Source organism: Acartia tonsa, chromosome 3, assembly GCF_053477335.1.
Source record: "Acartia tonsa isolate MP-2025a chromosome 3, ASM5347733v1, whole genome shotgun sequence".
NCBI classification, from domain to species: Eukaryota; Metazoa; Arthropoda; class Copepoda; order Calanoida; family Acartiidae; genus Acartia; species Acartia tonsa.
Genome location: NC_137262.1, coordinates 37,683,427 through 37,704,887, shown reverse-complemented (window position 1 = coordinate 37,704,887; position 21,461 = coordinate 37,683,427). Strand labels below are relative to the sequence as shown.

The following is a 21,461-nucleotide window of genomic DNA, read 5'->3' as shown; positions in this document are numbered from 1 at the left end:
GAACCACCCTAATGCTAAGCGAAGCATGATTTTCAATCAACAAAATAATACCTTATAATATTTTCTGGTGGAAAAGTTAGAGGCTATAAAGTTTTTCTTAAGAATCCAGGTCGCTGCCTATGAAAGTTTATATAAAGAAATATTTGATATTGGAAAGAAAATGGATCCAACCTAAGATGTTTCTATTATAAAGTCTCAGACAGTTATATGTTTTCTTTAAAACAAAAGAACAAACTAAGATTATTGATTATAAAGTAGCAGCGATTATGATACTTCAGAAATAATAACAAAATAATGACATTTGTTTTAATATGTAAGCTATTTTATGAACGATGTCTTGCAATAGTTAAGCCTTGTATGGCTAAAGTTTTACTTTTTTCTTGAAATTTTATGAAAAAATAAATCACTATTTGCAGACAATTTTGTGTAGTATCTCTCTTATCAAAAAAATTACAAAATTGGGCATATTAGAGAACTTTATTGCTTATACCATTCATTTATAAAGACTTTCAATTGCAAAGTTTCCAAACAAAAGTAAACTCTTTTATTTCGTTTTAAGGATCATAAGCTTATATTTAACTGTTGGTACTCTCTCGATCAGTCCTTCCAATCCAAAGGCACTTCCAAGCTAGACCCGTCTACCTTAGCCTTCAGAGCCATTCTTTCTCCCAAAGTTACAGAACCATTTTGCCAACTAATAATTTAATGTATGTTTTATTCTTATTGGAAACTCTCAACCTATATGTCTATATGCGGTAGACATTCAAATAAAGTCAATTATCGAATACTTTTATAATATACATATATTAGAAGGCAGTATTTCTTTAAGCACTTATAAGTACAACACGCGCCCATAGTAAAAAAAAAATTAATATTATTAATTAGCTTAAATTAGTATTTTTGTATTAGTGATTTTATTAGGTTATGTTTGTTGCGATAAAGACCGTAGGGATAGGTATAAGTCTTAATTAGGGGGGGGGGGGCTTAGCATATTAGCATATGTACCACCACCCTCCCAAGAGAAACATTGCAAGGTATCGTATTATTTTTTTTAAACCCCAAACATTTAGAGTGCCACTAGAGGCCTCTAGGGGCGTAGCCGCTGGTTTATTAAAGATCCCTGAAGAGATACAGTCCCCGCAGTTGGATAGAAAAAAATATCTTAAATTAAATATTAGGGGAGTTTAGGGGGTTTATAAAATAGGTTTAGTGAAAGCACTAAAGTAATAGGGTATTGTCCCTTTCGTGGCAACGCCCCTTAAGGGTCGAATCTTCGTATTTTCAAAATGGCTTTTAATAGGTTATTTTAGGTTAGGTTATATTGGGTTAGGTGACTGCCCCGCAGGGGCTAGAAATAGGAGAAAAGCTATTGTAAAAAAACGAAGAAACGCCCCTTGGGGCGTTGCCACGAAAGGGACTATACCCAAGTAATATATAGATCTCAGGGAGGGAGAGGATATTAGATTGTACTATATTATACCATCATGTTCAATTGTTTGTTGAATTAAAACTCCGGATATTTAATTAAATCTTGATTAGGTATTTTAAACTAGCAATATACAAACATTTTATCCAATAATTAAGATCCACAGAAGAGGTAATTTTGTTTATCATCACTGGGGATTAAGAATAGTTATTTTTCGCATCGTATTATAAACAGCTTTCCGCGGATATAGAATGCACAATTATAAGATTAAAACCAGTTTAGATCTTGGTTGTACATTTTTATAATCGTAGAAGGCTGGATATAATTCGATGCCAGACATAGTTTTTTCGTATGGATGAGAACCGGTTCTTATCCACCGGATTCGAATAAATACGAGAAATCAATTTATATTGTCTTATCTCATGCAATAAATGTTAATTTAATAATCAATTTATAAATAGTTTAATATATTTAGCCGACTGAAGCTGCCAGTAAAATCTAGTAGTGATTTTGAGAAAAGTTACCCCCCTGTCCCCCTTAAAAAATATTTATTAACCTTCCCAGGACTTATGAAATGATTCACTGTAAAGGAAAACCATATCGGTCCAGCGGTTAACGAGATCCTTCGATACACACAGAGAGAGATACCGACAAATATCCCGTTACTCTTTTATGAATAATTATTTTATTTAGCCGACTGAAGCTGCCAGTAAAATCCGAGAGGAATTAAGCCACGAAGCTGCCAACAAAGTTCAACAAGAGGAGGACAAAATGTCATTGGATTCTGAGGTATTATAGTTCACTCTTCTTTTTTCCTTCTTAGATTTTCTTTAGTTTTTTACTGCTATACTAGCTTTGAACATGATTATTATTATTAAAACCTTAACATTTCTTCAGTAAACAATAGACTTTTTTACAATTTAAAACAAGATTTATAAAGAAACATGCAAGATGTATAGAACAATCTTTGCATGTTTGAAATATTTAGCTTTAAAAATAAAATCATAAAGAACATTCAAAGCAATTTTTTGCACATTTCCAATTTTGTATCTAAATGTGTTTACTGTTTTCATTTTGAAATTGAAATAAAAATGCAAATATTTCTTTTAATATTTTTTAATATTTCCGTTTTGTTGGTTTGGACTTATATATAGAACATACCCATAGAGATTTCTTTGCCCCCAACAATTTCTACTTAGTAGTCTGTATTACGTTATTATTCATACAAACAAGAATGACTACATCCATAAAAGCGAAGTTCTGAAACGTTAGGACAAACGAATATTAACACTTGTAGAGTGTCAGAACTGAATACGCAGAATATAAACGTATAAGTCAAAACAAAACTATATGTAAATTTGTTCCAAAACTGTTAAATAGGTACAGGATACTGTTTAAGGACATATTTACATTTGTAGGTCTTATATGTTACTCCAACATTTTTTCTTTTCAGGAGAGCACAGATGACGAAGCAGAAGAGAACAGAAGATTAGAGGAAAAGAGAAAGAGGGAAAAGGAAAAGAGAAAAGAGGAAGAGAGAAAACTAAAGGTAAGAGGAAAAAAGGTAAAAGAAATAAAGAAAACTAAAGGTGAGAGGAAAAGAAAAGAGGGAAAAGGAAAAGAGGAAAGAGGAAAAGAGGAAAAAGGAAGAAAGAGAACTAAAGGTAAAAGGAAAAGAGGAAAAAGGAAAAGAGGAAAAAGGAAGAAAGAGAACTAAAGGTAAAAGGAAAAGAGGAAGAGGGAAAAGGAAAAGTGGAATAAAGAGAACTAAAGGTAAGAGGAAAAGAGAAAGAGGGAAAAGGAAAAGAGGAAAAAGAGAACTAGAGGTAAGAGGAAAAGAGAGAGAGGAAAAGGGAAAAAGAGAACTAAAGGTTTCAGGAAAAGGAAAAGAGGAAAGAGAAATAAAGAAAACTAAAGGTAAGAGGAAAAGAGAAAGAGGGAAAAGGAAAAGAGGAAGAAAGGAATCTAAAGGTAAGAGGAAAGGGAAAGAGGAAGAAAGAAAACTAAATGTAAGAGGAAAAGGAAAATAGGAAAGAGGAAGAAAGAAAACTAATGGTAAGAGGAAAAGAGAAAGAGGAAAAAAGAAAACTAAAGGTAAGAGGAATAGAGAAAGAGGGAAAAGGAGAAAACGAAAGAGGAAGAAACATAACTTGTATTATCCTCTTTGAAATATTTTTTTCTTCAATTTTTAAAATTTGTAATGCAACCCCTTAATCAATGCGCAAATGGCACTTAAAATCCGAATTTCAGGATGAAGTTTGGTATGAGTAATCCTTGTTAGGTCTGTTTTCCCTAAATCGAATAAAAAGTTGGAAAAGTAAAAGCTAACGGCTGCCTGCTCAGCCGTTTTTAAACTTTTTTAGGGCAAAATTATTGATAATGATATCAATTAACTTTTTAAAAAAAATTAGTATTAGCTGCTTAACAGCTAGAACCGACTAAAATGGCTGGTAGAAGCTAAAAATGCCAAGAGTGTCATTATTAAGCCAAATGATGTAAAACTATTATTCAAAAAGTTTATTCCTCCGTAATTAATAATAGATTTGCCCTGAAAATAGCAAAAAAACGGCTTAATTTTCCTACTTTTTATTCGGATTCTAAGTGCCATTTGCGCATTGATTACGAGATGGTTGCATTAAACCCCCTCCCTCCCCATTGTTAATTTAACCTAACACCAAGTAAGTTACTATGGATTGTATGATCCTAGTTATATACTTTTTGTATTTTAAAAACTATTCTTATGTGGTAAAACTTGAAGCAAAGTTTCAAAGTCATATTTCTTAGGATAACTTTTTCCTCCTAAAACTTCATTTGCCAACTTGAAGGTACATTGAAAAGTTGTACATAATCTAAAGGAACAATATAAAAATGTTGACTCCTAATTAGTTAAGCTATCCTATCCTATACTATAAAGTAGAAAGGTTTTGTCTGAAGCTAAAGATATAAGAAATTGTTGGTTCCAATTTTACTTGTTGTACTTTTCTTCGAATGTTAAAAATGTCTCAGGGTGGGTTTTTGACTATTTTATACAAAAGTAATAGGATATCAGACTGTTTGTATTAAAAGATCTCGGTAACTGCTGCGCCGATATGTTTTTTTTTTACAGTGAAGCTTCTTAATGGGTCAGGGAAGGTTTCGAAATTAGTTTAGGGGGGAAATTTGTAGAATGCCTCCTCTCCCCACTCTCTCCTCAAGTACCCCTAGAGGCCTCTAGGGGCGTAGACTCTAGACCTATAATAAATTAGAATATTTGTTTTACCTTGTATTAAAATATAAATATTCATTAAATTAAATTTTTGTACAATATACTAGGGTTGGAGGGCACATTGGGCTGTTTATTACACTTATGATACCGTTTTCTTATTCGTTGGATGAGTGTCCAATGTTTCAACTTTGTTTTAAAACTAATTTAGGGGGGAAATTTGTAGAATTTCTCTTCACTCCACTCTCTCCTCAAGTACCCCTAGAGGCCTCTAGGGGCGTAGACTTTAGACCTATATTGAATTAGAATATTTGTTTTACCTTGTATTAAAATATAAATATTCATTAAATTAAATTTTTGTACAATATACCAGAGTTGGAGGGCACATTGGGCTGTTTATTACACTTATGATGCCGATTTCTTTTTCGTTGGATGAGTGTCCAATGTTTCAACTCTTAATTGTAATCTATAGAAGGGGTAATTATGTGTATCATCATTGGGGATGTACATTAATTTATCGGGCATTGTCTTATCTCTTTAGATCCCTGACATTGTACAGTATTTTTAGTCTAAAATTGTAATTCATTGTTTCCCTAATTTAATTTTCCAATTTAGAAGTTTATACAATTTTCTTTTAAATTGTATAAGACAAGTTACGCAAGTGACATTTATTAAAATGCAGGGAGGGAGAGGACATTGAGCTGATTATTACACCAGTTCTCAAAGTCTTATAATAACGTTTTCTTATTCGTTGGCTTAACACATTTGGGGACTTAAATAAATTTTGATTGTCTGATTCATTAAGATGAGTGACTAAACGTTTCAACCACTAGTTGTAATATACAGAAGGTGTAAAATTTAAGTTTGAATTCATGTAAAAAATGTAAAAATGTAATAGTACAAAATTTGAATTTATTTCAATTCATTTATATGTAATTGAATTTGTGTGTAGGCAAAAATTATAATATTATAAATGTTCTTTTGTGTGTTATAACAAAAAAGCTACGAATCTGTTTTTCATTGAAAATTTGTAAAGAATATTTTACCTAAAAATTCATTAAATAAGTCAATAAAACGTCTCTAAAATAAATAGAATAATATATTGGCTGCAGATTCCATAATTGAAAATATTTTAGATTATCAAGTTATTTCTGAAATAGCCATTGGTTTGTAAATTTACGCCTGCTGACACATATGGGGTAGGGGTATCGCATCAAATAAATATAGAAAACTGGTCACATAAAATATATATAGAATTAAAATAGTCAACAACAAAAATGATATTCTCAAAATTTAATTCGACAATTAATGACTTTATTTTGGTTCAATTGAGGGACTTAAGCTTTCATATTTGTTGTACTAGTTTCTATAGTTGGATAGTTCAATATCCATGGTACTCGAAAACACATTTATGTATCAGGGATATAAAGGGATAAGACAGGGGCATAATTAATATACATCACCATAACCAATGATGATACACAAAATTGCCACTATGTCTATTTGGACACTTAACTTCATGAACCAACCAATCAAAATTTATTAAAAGTCCACAAAGTTGGTATTCTAACAAATAAGAAAACGATGTAATAAAACATTGGGGACTAATGTTCCCTCCCTCCCTGTGTGTGTGTGTATACAGAAATATTAGAATGTGTAGAGTGGTTTATTCCCTAGTGTACCATCTAACATTTACAAACAAACAAAAAAGTATGAAATCCTTTAGTTTTGAAGATAAACCACCCTTACCCCCCCCCCCCCCTTGTCAGTCCATATGTGAAGTAGTAATGTTTTACAATAAAGCTAAAAACTTAGAATTTACTGGGTGATACGTTTCATGGAAGCTTTAAAATTGTCCTATGATGGTTTCAGGCCATTTCTTTTACATCAATTGCCCATCTTTAGAAGATATAGGCTAAGCAACTAGTAATCTTTATAAAGAAACACAAAAAGTATATATTTTAGAAAACAAAGGGTTGGGGTAACTTACAGGCACTCCACTGGTAAAATGTATATTTTGCTCAAAAAAATGTATTTGCCCCCCCCCCCTCCCCCCCAAAAAATATAGAATTAGTAAAAGTATTTTAAACCACAAATAGAAACAAGACTAACAAGGATAAGACAATCCATAAAATATTAGGTTGATGGATATTGGATGTACGTGGATATGTTGACAGAGCAAATTTGTTGTCAATTTAACTTTCTAATATGAACCTCGTTCAGTTTTTTTTTCAAAAGAGTTGATGTAACGTTATTTACCTAGCAAGATGCGAGCTTTACTTTATCAGAGTACATGAAAATCTGGTGCAACATCCAAGTAATAATATATCGATTATTAGGTTAATAAAATGAATGTATTCACTGATTCAGCATGGCAATTTATGTTCTTTCTTGTCCTACTTTCTAAAAACTTTTACAATTGTTAACATTACGTAAGTAAACTTTGTTCTGAAATTTGAAACTAATTAAGACAAGAATATTCCAATCTTTAGAAACTTAGCTATGGCCATAAAAAATGTATAGTATAGATGTATAACCAGATAACCTGGATCCCCCAATTAAGGACCCTTTTTGTCTGCTAGCATAATGCTTTTTGCTGTTTTGTATCTTGGCTTGGCTTTATTAATAGTCCCCACGATATTTGTTGATTTTCAAAGACCCAATTAAAAGTCGGCACAGGGTCTCAGGGAGAGGACATACTTCCCCCTCTAGTGTTTTACATAAAGGCATGTAAATAATGGCTTGGTAGCTTTCCCACAAAACGCCTATCGAGCACTGAGGAACCCCTATTTCTTTTCCTAAACCCTACTGGGGTCTAACCCAGTAACCAATTTAACTTAACCTAACAACTACAAATATTTTGTTTTAGGAGAAGAGAAAGAAGAAAGAGGGGGAGGCACTGGACCCAATGGATCCTGCAGCCTATAGTGACATCCCGAGGGGTACTTGGGCCACAGGTCACAATATTTTCTTTATTTTGATAATCTAACCTAATTATTAAAAACTTGCGGCTACGCCCCTATAGGACTCTAGTGGCACTGGATGGAATGGGGTAAGTCGACCTTCCTCTGCAGGTGCATATTCTATTTGGAGGGTGAGATATCCTTCCAAAAAATAGTTTTTAAAAATTTCACAGGACCAATAAGATTTTTAACTGTACAGTAGAAACATATCAGTCTAGCAGTTTGGAATTTAATACGATGCGATAAATAACTATTGTACAATTTCCCAACCCATATTGTATGTTTTTATAATTTAATTAAGTTCATTGAATTTTACTTATAAATTTTATTTTAGGTCTACCTGATCAAAGTACCGCCAAATCTGGCGTCGATTCCACCGCCTCTGGGCCTCTGTTCCAACAGCGGCCCTACCCTAACCCTGGCGCTATTCTGCGCGCAAATGCCGCAGCCGCGGCCAGAGAACTTGAAGATGATGATTGATTGATTGGTTGATTTTCCCGCATTTTTTTCTAATAGAGCTTGTTTGACAAACAAGACAAATACGTAAATATCATAAAAGGACAATTAAAAGTTTTTATCATTTCAAAAAAAAATTGGTTCTTAGGTTTTTTATTCTTTCATTCATATATCCTTGTAACTGCTATACATTATTACATTTTAAGAACAGACAAACCAAAATAAAGTTATAGAATAGAGTTTTTATTAGGATATGATTATGTAGTAGTTTTAGTCGAACAAGCTCATGTATTATTTTTCTCTTGTGTGTTTGTTGATTTTTGTATTTTGGAATAAATGTTAAATAATGTATTGAAAACATATTGTTTTTTTTCTTGTTTATAACATAGCTACTCTTTTCTATAAATAGGTTTGGTCCGTCCGGAACAGATAGCTTTTTTCTTTAACTTAATGTTATATTGTCTTATCGATTTCAAACTTTGCATGGGGATTCCTGTTTTAGTTAGTTACGATTTAGAAAGCAACTCTATAATCATTACCAGAATGTCTGAACGTCCATTTTAAACATAACAATTTTTTAACTTCTTTTAACAAGATTTTATATGATATAATTATCCGATTAATCTGATTTTGAATACTGATTCCTAATCAACAAAGTACAATGTTATAAGCAAATCATCTCTATAATGAAGTGCTAAAAATTTAAGTATTTCCTTAAGCATTATCCTGTATTTATTCAGTTTTTCACCAAATTTACTTAGAATTTTGTTTCGACTTTTATACAGTTATGTCCTAATTATTTAGTTCTGTTTAATGTTCGTTTGTCCTACCGTTTCATGGTCTAAAATATTTTTGGAAAAAATAGGGGAAAAAGGGCCCGAATTTAATGTTCCATTAAAATCAACAATATAAACAACTAAGAAAGCTATTAATTGAAGGTAAATACTGAATCTTTCTTGTTGGATTTATATAAAAGTTTATGGGCAACGAATGAAAGAACACACTCCATACATTTTTATATAAGTAAGGGTACCACGATAAAATTATAGTTATTAAGATTAATATATTTGTGAGATTTGATGATCTTCGCACCGACTTTACACAATTAAAATCCAGAAAGAAATAAGATTTGTTTGTAAATATTTGTACATAATCCGTCTATCAATGCATACATTTTAGTGGGGTACATGTTATGATTTTAATTTACTTGTGCTAGTTTTCTACTAGTCTTGTAATTATTCCGTCTGTCAATAAACCTATTTCAGTGGGGTATATGTTTTGATTTTAGTTTACTTGTGCTAGTTTTCTACTAGTCCAGTAAATATTTGTACATATTCCGTCTATCAATGTATATATTTTAGTAGGGCTCATGATTGGACTTTAGTTTACTTATGTATTTTTCTAATATTCTTTGTAAATATTTATACAGAATCCGTCCTTCTACCAATGCATTTCAGTAAGGGTTATGTTTGGTAAAACCCAAAAAATGTAGGACTTAGAATCACACAATCAACTTATGCATCCAACTAATTTTGATACACGATAAAAATAGAAATACCTAAATGTTTACTATTTTTTGTTTACTCCATATTTTGTCAATTTATGTCAGTTCGATATAAACAGAGCATTAGATTAGTCTATTGATTTAATTCTAATATATTTTTAGGCATATCTATTTTTTTACAGCAAAGCTTTCTATTATCAGGGTCGGTAAACCCTGTGCAACGGACAGCTCGCATCATTAGTTTAGGTGTGTTTGAATTGTCTTATCGATTTCATACCTTGCATGCTGATTCCTATAACAGTTAGGTACGACTTAGAAAGCAAAGCAACTCTATAATCGTTACCAGAAAGTCTGTACGTTCATTTAAAACAAGCTGATTTTTACTTTTTTTAAAACAAACTTTTGAATTTTTAAATCATCCTATTCAACTGATTTTTTATTACTGATTCTTATTACAACAAGGTATAGTGTATAGCGAAGCATCTCTATTATCAAGTCCTAAATACGTATGTCCTTAAACAGTAACATGTATTTAATAAGTTTTGCATCAAATTTACTTACAATTTTGTATATTATTATACATATTCAGTTCTTACACTTCAAGTGTTACTATTTGTTTGTCCTTCCATTTCAGAGCTTCGCTTTTATGGATGTTGTCATCTTTGTTTTTAAATGTAAGAAACCATGTCTGACTAGGTAAAATATTATTAAAAATACAGTCTCTGTGTTGTATCATTTTACAAACATTTTAAAAAGTATATGCTGTGCTCATGAATATGCTTGCTTTATGATTCACAATATCTTTATTGCTCTGCTTCTTATGGCTTTTGATATATCAAGGGACATTATAGGCATGATAGAATAGTCTTATCCTTTTTAAACTTCGTATGGTGAGGTTATTCATTTAAATGTTGAATATTAAATACATCACTCTTATGTTCATATGTCTGGTCGTCTGATTTGTTGAGCTTCGTTATTATATATTTTGTCATCCTTGTTTCCATATACAAATAGAGTCAATACAGATATTATTATGCGACAAACGTCTCTACATATATTATTCTATTTGTTTGTTTTTATTTGTCTTATTTATTATTTACACGTAGGTACTATGTAGTAGCGTAGCTATGGTGCAACTTGGGTAATGTCTTTGCTACTAATTGATATGGATTATGATATAATCCATAAATCATAATTTTTTTTTATAAAAAAAAACAGTATACGTTTATTTGCACAAGATGGTGCAATGATAAAAGTAAAATCCACTTATCTAAAAATTTGTTTATTTGAAAATTCAGAATAAGATTTATTTTGTTATTTAAGTAGATTGACATTCCCCACGCCCCCCCCCTTTTGGTTAAACACGGGAAATCTAGATATGTCTTTTATTTAAATAGTTTATTCAACTTTTATGATTCATCAATATAAAGGACTTCTCTAACCTTCTCTCACTTCCCTTTTGTGACCCAAATTGTAAGAACTGAATTCTAGTATTATGTAAAGTACTTATTTAGGAAAATTGGAATTTTCATTTCTAATAAAAATACACAACCCCCCTCCTTTACCCACTTCTATTTTTAGGCCTTAAAATTTTACTATAAAAAGGAGACCTCACCTTGAGTAAAGCAGTTCAAATTGAACACTAACGAGATTCACATCTCAGTCTCCTCTCAACACACAATCTAGGCAAGAAAAAATATATATATAAAATGGAAGGTATTTTAGATTGGACCGATGCCGAACTGGCAGCCTTTTTAGATCTACCTAATGAAATTATCCCTCCCCAGGATTTGGCTCACTCTAGTGAGGGTAATTGCTTTATAGACTCGAACCTAACTAATCTATTGGTAACAGTAGATTTTATTATTTTATTTAAGTCAACAATTCGACCTAAGGCAAGTAGGAAAACTTTCTTTGCAAAAAGATTGCAAAAGGTCCAGGAAATAGTTGAAACCCAGAATAAATTTACAGGTTTTAGACCTTACTTCAGATATCTAATAACTTTATCAAAATCGGATCCTAAGATCCAAAGATTTATGCTTGACCAATGTACAGAGTGTCTTTACTCTTTCTATAAAAATAAAAACCCACTATAATTCTATGTATGTTTTCTTTTCCATGTATATATAATTATAATATTTATTTAATGTTTATATGCCTTTTACCAAATAAAAAACTATGAATCTATTTATGTATCTAATGTATGTAACTATAATATCCATTTAATCTTTTACCTATATGTAAATAAATTATGTATATATTGTATAAAAAAATCTTAGTTTCTTATTAACAACAAGGATGATTATTTTCATTTTAAGTAGCACCCTCACCTGTTTAGGAAGATACCAGAATTATAGGACTGAGTTTTCAACTTCTATACATTAGTCACAGTTTTTTTTCTCACTCTTGTGTAACTCTGGAAGGTATCTCACTTTGTAGGCCTAGAAGAAAATAGGTCTTACTATCACAAAAGAAACATTATTACTAAATAGAGATGAAAAGATCTTATTAAGTGTCCAGGGTAAACCCCCCCCCCCTCCGTGGTTTTTGGAATAGCACGGATTAATAGTTGTTTAGAATATCATGCAAGTCTGTGTATACCTTAAACCATTACAGTGACATTTTCCCCCTTAAATGAACCAACAACCAAAGTATAGAGAAACACATTTGTACCTTAAGCTAGGGGGTGTGTCGCAATCATGTGGTGCAACGTCTAAATTCCTTTCTAAGCAGAAGGGGGTGCTATGTATTAAAAATGTAAATATTTGTACTTTTACTTCTGTACTCAATATACTATATAGTGCACATGTATACATATAAATATTCTAAATTGTTCTGTGTTTATAATCCTCTTAAACCACAGTGACATAAAAAAAGTGAAAATAGACATAAGAAACTTATAGTTACACAAAGTAACAGGTAATAAAATGTTATAATGAATAAATTATTTTACCATTCAATTTGTAAAAAAACAAATTCAGTAATATTTTATCAATCAGTATGTTTTAAAAAAAATATAACTATTTTAGGTTAATACTAATCTAGAATAAAATACACCAAATTCCCACTGTGTGTTGAATTATTTGAATAGAATTCATGCTGTGTTTATCCTATTATAAGCACTACTCATCAAAATATAAAAACAAATTTGAAAGTACTGAGACAAAATTATTTTGCGTTTTATAAAAACTTATATTTAAATGGTACATTAAAATCTTATCTAAGAAAATGTACATAATTTGCGTATTTAACTTAAGTTATGTAAAAAAACTAACAAATATCGCGTCTCAGCATAAAAAATTAGCGAATTATCGAAAATAAACTTAAAAAAGTTTTGTTCTCACTTCTTTTAATCTAAGTATATCATTTTAAATTCTATGTAAAAGGGACATTCTACGAAAGATGAAAAATATATACTTTATAGTTAAACAATAAACATATTTATAATCTTCTTATTCTGTGATAAAAGAGATGGAGAAATAAAATACACCCTTACTTATATATGTAGTAAACAAAACAAATAACAATTATAAATCGTATAAATGCATGTTTATAAAAAGTCGCACTCATAGTAATACGAAAAAAATATAATACATGTAATAAAGTAAAGATACTAGTAATTCTAATTGAAAAAATATATCAAGTCATGACTAAGTAGCAAAACCTGTGTAAAACCTTTGGTGGAAATTATCTTTAGTTTTGAGGGTTAACCCAGGTTACTTTACTAATTTGTACAAAAAATTTACATTTTAATACATATATATATATATTTCTATATATAATCTAGATTACTAGATAACGTGTATCACCAAACCAAACAAACCACCAATCAATTGATAAAGCAATCAATCAATCAATCAATCAATCAATCTACAAAATATCTAACACCAAATCTTAACATTAAGACAGGTGTTCTATTTAAAAAAATAAAAATTTTGTTTCGAACAATTTTGTGTTGTATCGCAAAATTAGCACTGTTTGGCCTAACGATCGCCATTCTAATATATAATCCAGCACTTATCGACATAATCGTTAAATTAATTCAGGAAATATTTGTCACTATAAAATCGTTATTTTTACACATCAAGAATAAAGTAGCCCAACATGTTTAAGAAGGATAAAAAGGAAAAAACCGAAACGGTAAACTTAAGAGAACTATCCACGAAACTAACTGAAGAATCTCAACCTGAAACATCAGGTGAAAATCCGGATAATCATGATTACGTGGAATTTGAACGAATTACTGATAGAGCGCAAAGGTCCAAACCTACTACTCGAGAGAGCTCGAGAGACCGCTCAGGTAACCGTGGGGAACCACTACAGGATATAATTGAACGTCTCAAGGGAGATATGGCTTTCACTTCAACCATGGATAACGGTCTGGGACGTATCCTACTCAGTAACATTGCTCAACTGAAAGAATTGTCGAAGAAAGCTAATATACCCTATCTCGACAATCTGGACGAAACTATTGAAAATTTCAACGAATACAAAGACAGCGTAAACGAGCAAATACACAACAAGGTAGAATCTCAACTTGATAGACAGACCCTCAGTTTAGATGATATACTTAACCAAAAGCTGCTTGACCGAGAGCTTTCATACCATGACCAGACAGAGACTATCCGACCGCCAACCAAATTCGCTAAAAACGATGTCCTCAATAATGCAGAATCTAAGATAACCGCAGCCAACAACTCATTCCCTACGAAAAGGAAGTTTAGTGGATCTTCCCATCCTTCTCAACCATCCGTAGTTGAATTTCTCACCAACATGAATGCAGCTCAAAGGAAATGTAACCTTAGCGAAAGAGAGTTCACCGAGTATCTCAATCTCTGTTGCACTGGTCCAGTCTTTGATACCGTCTCCTGCATGATTGACGCAGGTAAAACACTGAATGAAATATACCAAGGTCTGCTAATGGCCTTCGATACCAGATTGAAACCTAAAGTGGCCAAGAAGGCACTTGACAAATATCAACCTCCAATTGGCGCCACGCTTAATAGCGTATCTACTGACATAATGAAACTAGGACAGAGAGCCTGTCCTGGGTACCAAAAGGGCGCTCAAGGGGCAGCGTACGATGCTCTTTGTATTAATGCGCTATTGGAAAGCTTGCCTGATTCAGTACAAATACTGGCAGATAACACCTATCACGAACTGAATAGTAGGCTTAACAGGATACCTACATTCGCTGACCTGCTCAGGGCACTGGCTAAATACGGAGAAAGCATTGATAAGGAATTTCTGAAATTGAAGAGATCAAAAGATAAAAGTGATTTCAGTCCCAGGTTCAACCCCAGAGCCATCAAAAGCGCGCACATATATCAGATCAATCGAGCTCCGGGAAGAAAACCAGAACAAAAGGATATGAAATATAAAGATTTTAAGCTCCAACCGAGGAATCAACCAAACCGTATGCCCAGGAACAGGAGTCAGAAGGTGTATGTAACCACACAAGAAAACAATTACCGAAACCAAGGAGGTAATCCATACAACTCCAATAGAAACAATTACAATAATGGAGGGTCTAGAAATAATTCATATGGAGGAAACCGTTATAATGCTAGCAACCGTAACTCAAACAATAACAGTTATGGAAACGGATATCAGACTCGTAGAAATAATAACCCCACAGGACAACAAAACAAAACTGGTTTAGCAGGAAAACTCTACTGCCAACTATGTGGAAAAACTGGCAGCCACAAATCATCGGACATATGCTACGAAATCAGGGATGATAACGGATGCATTGTCGCCATGAACCCTAGCCAAGGTAAATGCGGAATTTGCAAGAGGGAGTCGGGCGAAAACCTGTTCCATCCTGAAGAATTCTGTCCCAATAGGCCTATTATGAAGAGACTCAGAGCCCAAGGACTTCTGGAGTGGCCAGATCGTGACACCCGAGAGCACCTGGCAACACTCCGAACTGGAGAATTTAAGAACCCACAATAGCAACTACAGACTATCCACGCACCTTTGTATAATATTAAATGGTTTAACGTAAAACAAGTCAACAGACACGGACAAAATGATAAGGATACTTTATTTATCAATGACATTAGTCATGATATTGGAAGGAAATTATACCTTCCTATTAATCTAAATTTAGGACATGCCAATGTACACAGAGCTGTAACACTTTTAGATAGTGGAGCAGATCTACCTATTTGCCAAAAAGACTACTTTCTAAGATTATTTTCGGAATGTAGCGAATCTTACCTCCTCTCAAAACTTGTACCTTCAAAGGCAAGATTACAATCCTATACGAAAACTCCAATTCCAATTATGGGAACCATCAAAATGAAAATCAGTCACCTTAAGGGTCAACTGAAGGTGGACATCAACATGTACATTGTTGACAGTCCAGGCCAAAGTAGTACGCCTATGATAATGCCACTTAAAATGCTGGGAGCACTAGGATTAAACATGAATTGGATAGAGATTAGCGGAGAACAAGTTCCCCAGCTAATCAATATGAAAGAAAATAACACTACTGCCCTTTCATATTACTACTCAGATGCAGAACTATCATACTGCTATGGGTATACTAACTATTTAAGACCAAAGGAAGTTAAACCCATCCAATTCATAATATCACCAGCCACAGCAGTTACACTTGATGACAAAGTTCTTCTAACAGAAGACTATATACCATACTATAGTCAGCCATCCCTTAAAATTCAACCTTCAACCTCGGTTGTATATGAAAAGGATGGAGAGCTTATAGCCATGGCACTTGTCAAGAACATAAGCAATGACTCATTCAAGGGAGCCATCCGAGCATCAGTGGAACTATGCGATAATCATACTGAAACACGAGAGGTAAAGGAGCATACAATTAGACAGTTGATTAAAGATAGATCACACATCCTTCAAGAATGTCATCTACCATTCGAAAATGAGATTTCAATTAAGGAAGTTGTATTAGACAATTTACCAAATCTAGGACCAGGTACATCTGGAGGAGTTCCTAGTAAACTATATAACATTCACGTACGCTTCCCTGAATCCCCAAACTTTCCGGCGAATGGAGAAGCAATCGACAATGATGTTGACACTCTTGATAAATCCCTTACAGAAGAACGATTTCCTGTAAAAGAAACAGCACACAACAAAAGCCAAGCAGAAATTGATACATACTATGATCCCAAAGAGACCATCCAACTGGGTTTTTATGACAATCTACCATCCGTCACACATGACGATGTGGTACCAGATGGACTCACCATACCAGCTCTTGTTCAAAAACCTAGCGATATTGTCAAGGAAGAAGATTACGATCCTGACATCTGGCCGTACGTTAAGGATATATTTATTGACACATATCCTAGCGTAATAGCCAGACACTCTTTAGACACAGGACGAATAAGCGATACTTTGGGATACTATACAATTCGGTTGAAGCCTAATGTCACTCTACCGAAGTATAAGAAAATTTATCACAATCCCCCAATGGAAGCGCAAATGATGCGAGATATACTGGAAGCTCTGCTCAAACAGGAGGTTATAATTAAGGCATCCTGTGCAGGTGGAGATATTCCTGACTTTGCATCTCCTGCCTTTCTTGTTAAAAGAGCAAATGAAGCAAGTTCTGCTAGACTAGTGGTCGATTTTAAATTAATCAACGAGTGTATTGCACGTGAAGCAATTAGTATACCTAACTTTGCAGAAATTCTAAACGAGCTTCGTGATTGTATTCTATTTTCAAGTTTAGACCTTAAAAATGCATTTAACTCTATCGGGATCTCAAAAGAATCACAACCGTTAACTCAATTTGTTTGTCAATTTGGTTCATTTTACTTCACTCGTCTTCCTACGGGGATGAACGTAAGTCCCAATATCTTAGACAGGTATTGTGACAAAATGTTACAGTATACTCCATTGAAAGACAAGAATGGTAAAATTGAAACTAATGACGAAAACCTTCCAATCATGGTACCAGACACACTAAAAGGGTGTCGTACCTACTATGATGATCTTATAATGTCCTCCAAGGGTCAAAGTACATGGCAACAAACTTTAGACGAGCACTTCAAACTTTTAAAAGAAGTAGTAAAACGAGTAGCATTCCACAATGGTAAATTTGATATGTCAAAAGCAGTCATTGCCAAATCAAAAATAAACTGGCTTGGATGGATCATAAGCAATAACTTCTGCATCGCCGACCCAAAACGTGTTCAAAAGGTAAAACTTCTTAATTTTCCTGTTAATCCAAAGGGAATGAGAAAATTTATCGGAACCGTCAACTCACTGAGAATAGGTTTAGGATTCAATGTATTACAACATGTAGGTATACTCTCACCTTTAACATCAACAAGGCTCAAGGTTTTTACAGCTACTCAAGAACAACGTGATGCTTTCGAAGCCCTAAAGCAACAACTTACTGCTGCACCACTGTATAGCCGAATTGTACTCCCAGGTGCACCTAAAATTCTGTGCACAGATGCAGCTAGTGAAAGGTCAGCCTGCTTTTCGGCCGTATTGCTTCAAGTTGTTCCTGCCAAAAATCCTAAAGAAATTATATCTAGTTTCCTATACTTTGATGACAAAACCCATAGAATCATCTTTGATGCAAAATTACCGTGCAGACCTATACGACTTATGCATGAGAACGAAACTCCTAAAGAGTATCTCTCTAATCTTGAAATGTCAGACCCGCCTGAGTTTGACTATCTGACCGATAAAAACTTTGGCTATGACGATATGGAGAACTCATTGGGTGTTTGTTTGAAAAGCATGATAGTAGCACATAGATGTTCCCAGGATTATAATCAACTCTGCATTGATGTAGCTGACAAAATAAATAAATCTATTGTCAAGCACCAACTTCTAAATGGGCAATTCCGAAATGATAAACAACAATTAAACAACTATATTGAGAATATCAGAAACGGACGCTTGCTCATAGATGACAAACTATACATCTTTCAAATCCTTGCGAACGTACTCCACCGCACTATGAAGGTTGTAAATTCTACTACGGTACACGATGGAAACCAAATTTTGTCATTTGAAGCAGGGAAGAAACCCCCATTTTTCTTTCTACTATACCAGGTAAAAGGAAGACTCGTAGTAAGACCAACACTTTTAGATGCATACAGTGAATACTCACTTGCTCGTCATAGAGGATCTCTTGAGATAATCCTTTATTACTCAAAAACTATTAGCGAAGATATGAGAAAGCTCAAAATTCTAGATTTGGAATTATTCTCACTACTGAACTCCTTAGCAGCGTGTAAAAAGCTTGTTGGAGGAGATGAACTTCTAGCTCTGGTTGACTCAAAACCGTTGTATTTTCTTTATCATCAAGATGTTACAGAAAGTATAACAAAACTTGTCAATTGGGGTAAGAAGATAACTGGTAGCTTTCCTCAAATAAAACTTGCCTTTATAAGTACTCTTAAAAATCCAAGTGACTTTCTTACAAGACGTTTTGATGTGCCAAAACCTCAACTAACACGACTTCAACTACCTCGATATGTGAATAATCTTCTAGATGATTACATACCTAAGGATAGGACCTTCACCATCAACGAATGGATAAATTGGGTACGAGAAAACGATCAATTTCTTGAATATTGCGTGGACAAGAAGGAACGTCAAAAACTCCCTACCCATCAAATTGCAACTATAGATGTAGCGTTAAAGTACTCAAAGCGAAACGTAACGCACATATACAATCCCATAAAGGCTTTGGAGAAGATTTTAACTTTAGAAACAATTATTCAAAAACAACAAAGCGAACTAAAAGACTTGTACGATGAGTGCGCAATAGCACCAAATCACCAACTGACTAAGGATGATGTCAGTTACACATTAAACCATGGAATATTATACATACAAAAACAATCTACACATGCGAAATTAATGATCCCAGAATCATTAATTGCGGCCTACATATCAATGTCACATTTAACTTCAAATCATGCAGGATATGAACGCATGATTGCCATTTTAGAAAACTATTATCATAAAGATTTAGGACAACTCTGTAAAAAGTTTAGTAGATCATGTTTCGCATGCCAACTTTGTAACTATCAATCACGACAGAATAAACTTAGACCCTTTCCTCTAACTTCAGATGCATGTGAAGTTTTATATATGGATCTAATGGAAAATATAGGACCATCTGGACAACAATCTAAATTTCAAAATGTCCTTCTAGTTAAAGACCCAATTTCCAATTTCATGATACTCATTCCAATGAGAACCAAAACCGCAGAAGAATTTATACATGTATTTGTAACCAATGTCTATCAAATTTTTCATCCTCGTCAAATCTACTCAGATAACGGGAAACTATTCTCAAGCAAAGATACAATATCAACCTTAGCATTACTAAATGTTGAAATGATTTACTCCAGCGCTTATTCACCACAATCGCATGGAAGCATAGAAGTCATGGTTCGTGTTTTTAAACAAGCCATGCGAAAGTATCTCACCATTGAAAGTAATCTAAATTGGTCACTAATGGCACCAATAGTTTCACATCTTCACAACTCCTCTAAGATTGTGAAAAGTAAATTTTCTCCCTATGAAATTATATTCGGACAAAATACTCACCTTTCAACAGGATATCTCGATCACTTAAATCTACCAAAACTTCATCCTATTATTCAAAGTCACCAACTAGATTTAGAAAAGAAAAATATCCAACTAAAGAAAATACTTCAAGAATGTCAAGATCGAATTGTTAAAGAACGAGACAATAGAACTGAAAGACGAAACAGAACACGAGTCCTTAGAAAATTTGCTGTAGGGGACTTTGTTTTCATGAAGGATCGATCCATCACACCAGGATCAACAAAACCTTTACGCTCAAAGTTTTATAACACTCCGTTTGTCATTATATACGACAGACCAGCCACTGTTCTTCTTCAACGATTATCTGATGGAATAGTTTTGAATAGACATAAAGATGACATTAAGAAATATGTTAAATTCTCTGAAGAATTTGAACACCTACCACCAGAAGTTCTTAAAATCTGTCAGCAAGAAGTATACGAAATTACTGAACAACAACTTGAAGATCTCCTTAAGGTAGAAGATTTTAAGGTTGAGCAATTTGAAGATAATATAAAAGAAGATGAAAAACTAATAAATGAAGATTTCCTACCACCGTTACCCTTCATACCAGAAGAGGAAAACGAACTTGATATTGATGATGATGAAGATGACAATCGTGTGACAACGCGAAGTATGGCAAAAAGGGTCACCTTTGGTGAAACCTCCAATGCAACATAAGTTTTTTTAAATAGAACAAATTTAGAATGTTTAAGTGTATCACATTCACTGCCATCTTACTATCCAACCTTTTACACCCAACCAACCTCTTCACCTTCTTTCACTCTGATGATACCATCAAAACATACTATAAGTATCAAGAAGAAATTATCACTGAGGTGACATTTAACATTCCTGACATTGTCACGAATACATCTGAGATTTTTACGAATGTATGGGAAAAACTCCGCAAACCCTTTAACATTTCATTTGAACAGACCATGGATGCTATGGAAAGTGTCTACATACAAGCCGGAGACTTTTTCATGCTCACATCAAAAGTAAACGATTTGCAAACAAAACATAAAGAGTTAGTTAAAACCTTAAAGACCATACCCACACATATAAATACGGAAAATAACATTACGATTGAACTTGATAAATCTTCGCTGCAACAAAAAATTAGAAACATTCAAATAACAGGAGTTCAATTAGAACTCTTGATGAAATCTAAAACCATCGACACACTTAAAGCAGATGTAGAAAAATTCTCAAAATTTTTGTCAATATATGAAGACTTAAACACTGACGCGGAACAAGTAGTTGAAACTTTAAACGATTTCTACACAGTAATACAGTTAACCTACCATAAGGTAAAAACTAATTACATTCAACAGTATTTAC

At 33.3% G+C, this 21,461-nt stretch overlaps 1 protein-coding gene across 1 annotated transcript in view; it reads left to right on the top strand.

Annotated features, from left to right (window-relative positions):
• Positions 1 to 8,405, top strand: part of PQBP1 (poly-glutamine tract binding protein 1) — a 39,534-nt gene extending 31,129 nt beyond the window's left edge. The window contains exons 9-12 of the mRNA XM_080153793.1: positions 2,120 to 2,215; positions 2,880 to 2,975; positions 7,498 to 7,585; positions 7,926 to 8,405. Of these exons, the coding sequence (XP_080009919.1) occupies positions 2,120 to 2,215; positions 2,880 to 2,975; positions 7,498 to 7,585; positions 7,926 to 8,071 (426 nt within the window). The 3' untranslated portion in view covers positions 8,072 to 8,405. The remainder of the gene's footprint in view (positions 1 to 2,119; positions 2,216 to 2,879; positions 2,976 to 7,497; positions 7,586 to 7,925) is intronic.
• Positions 8,406 to 21,461: the final 13,056 nt, after the last annotated feature.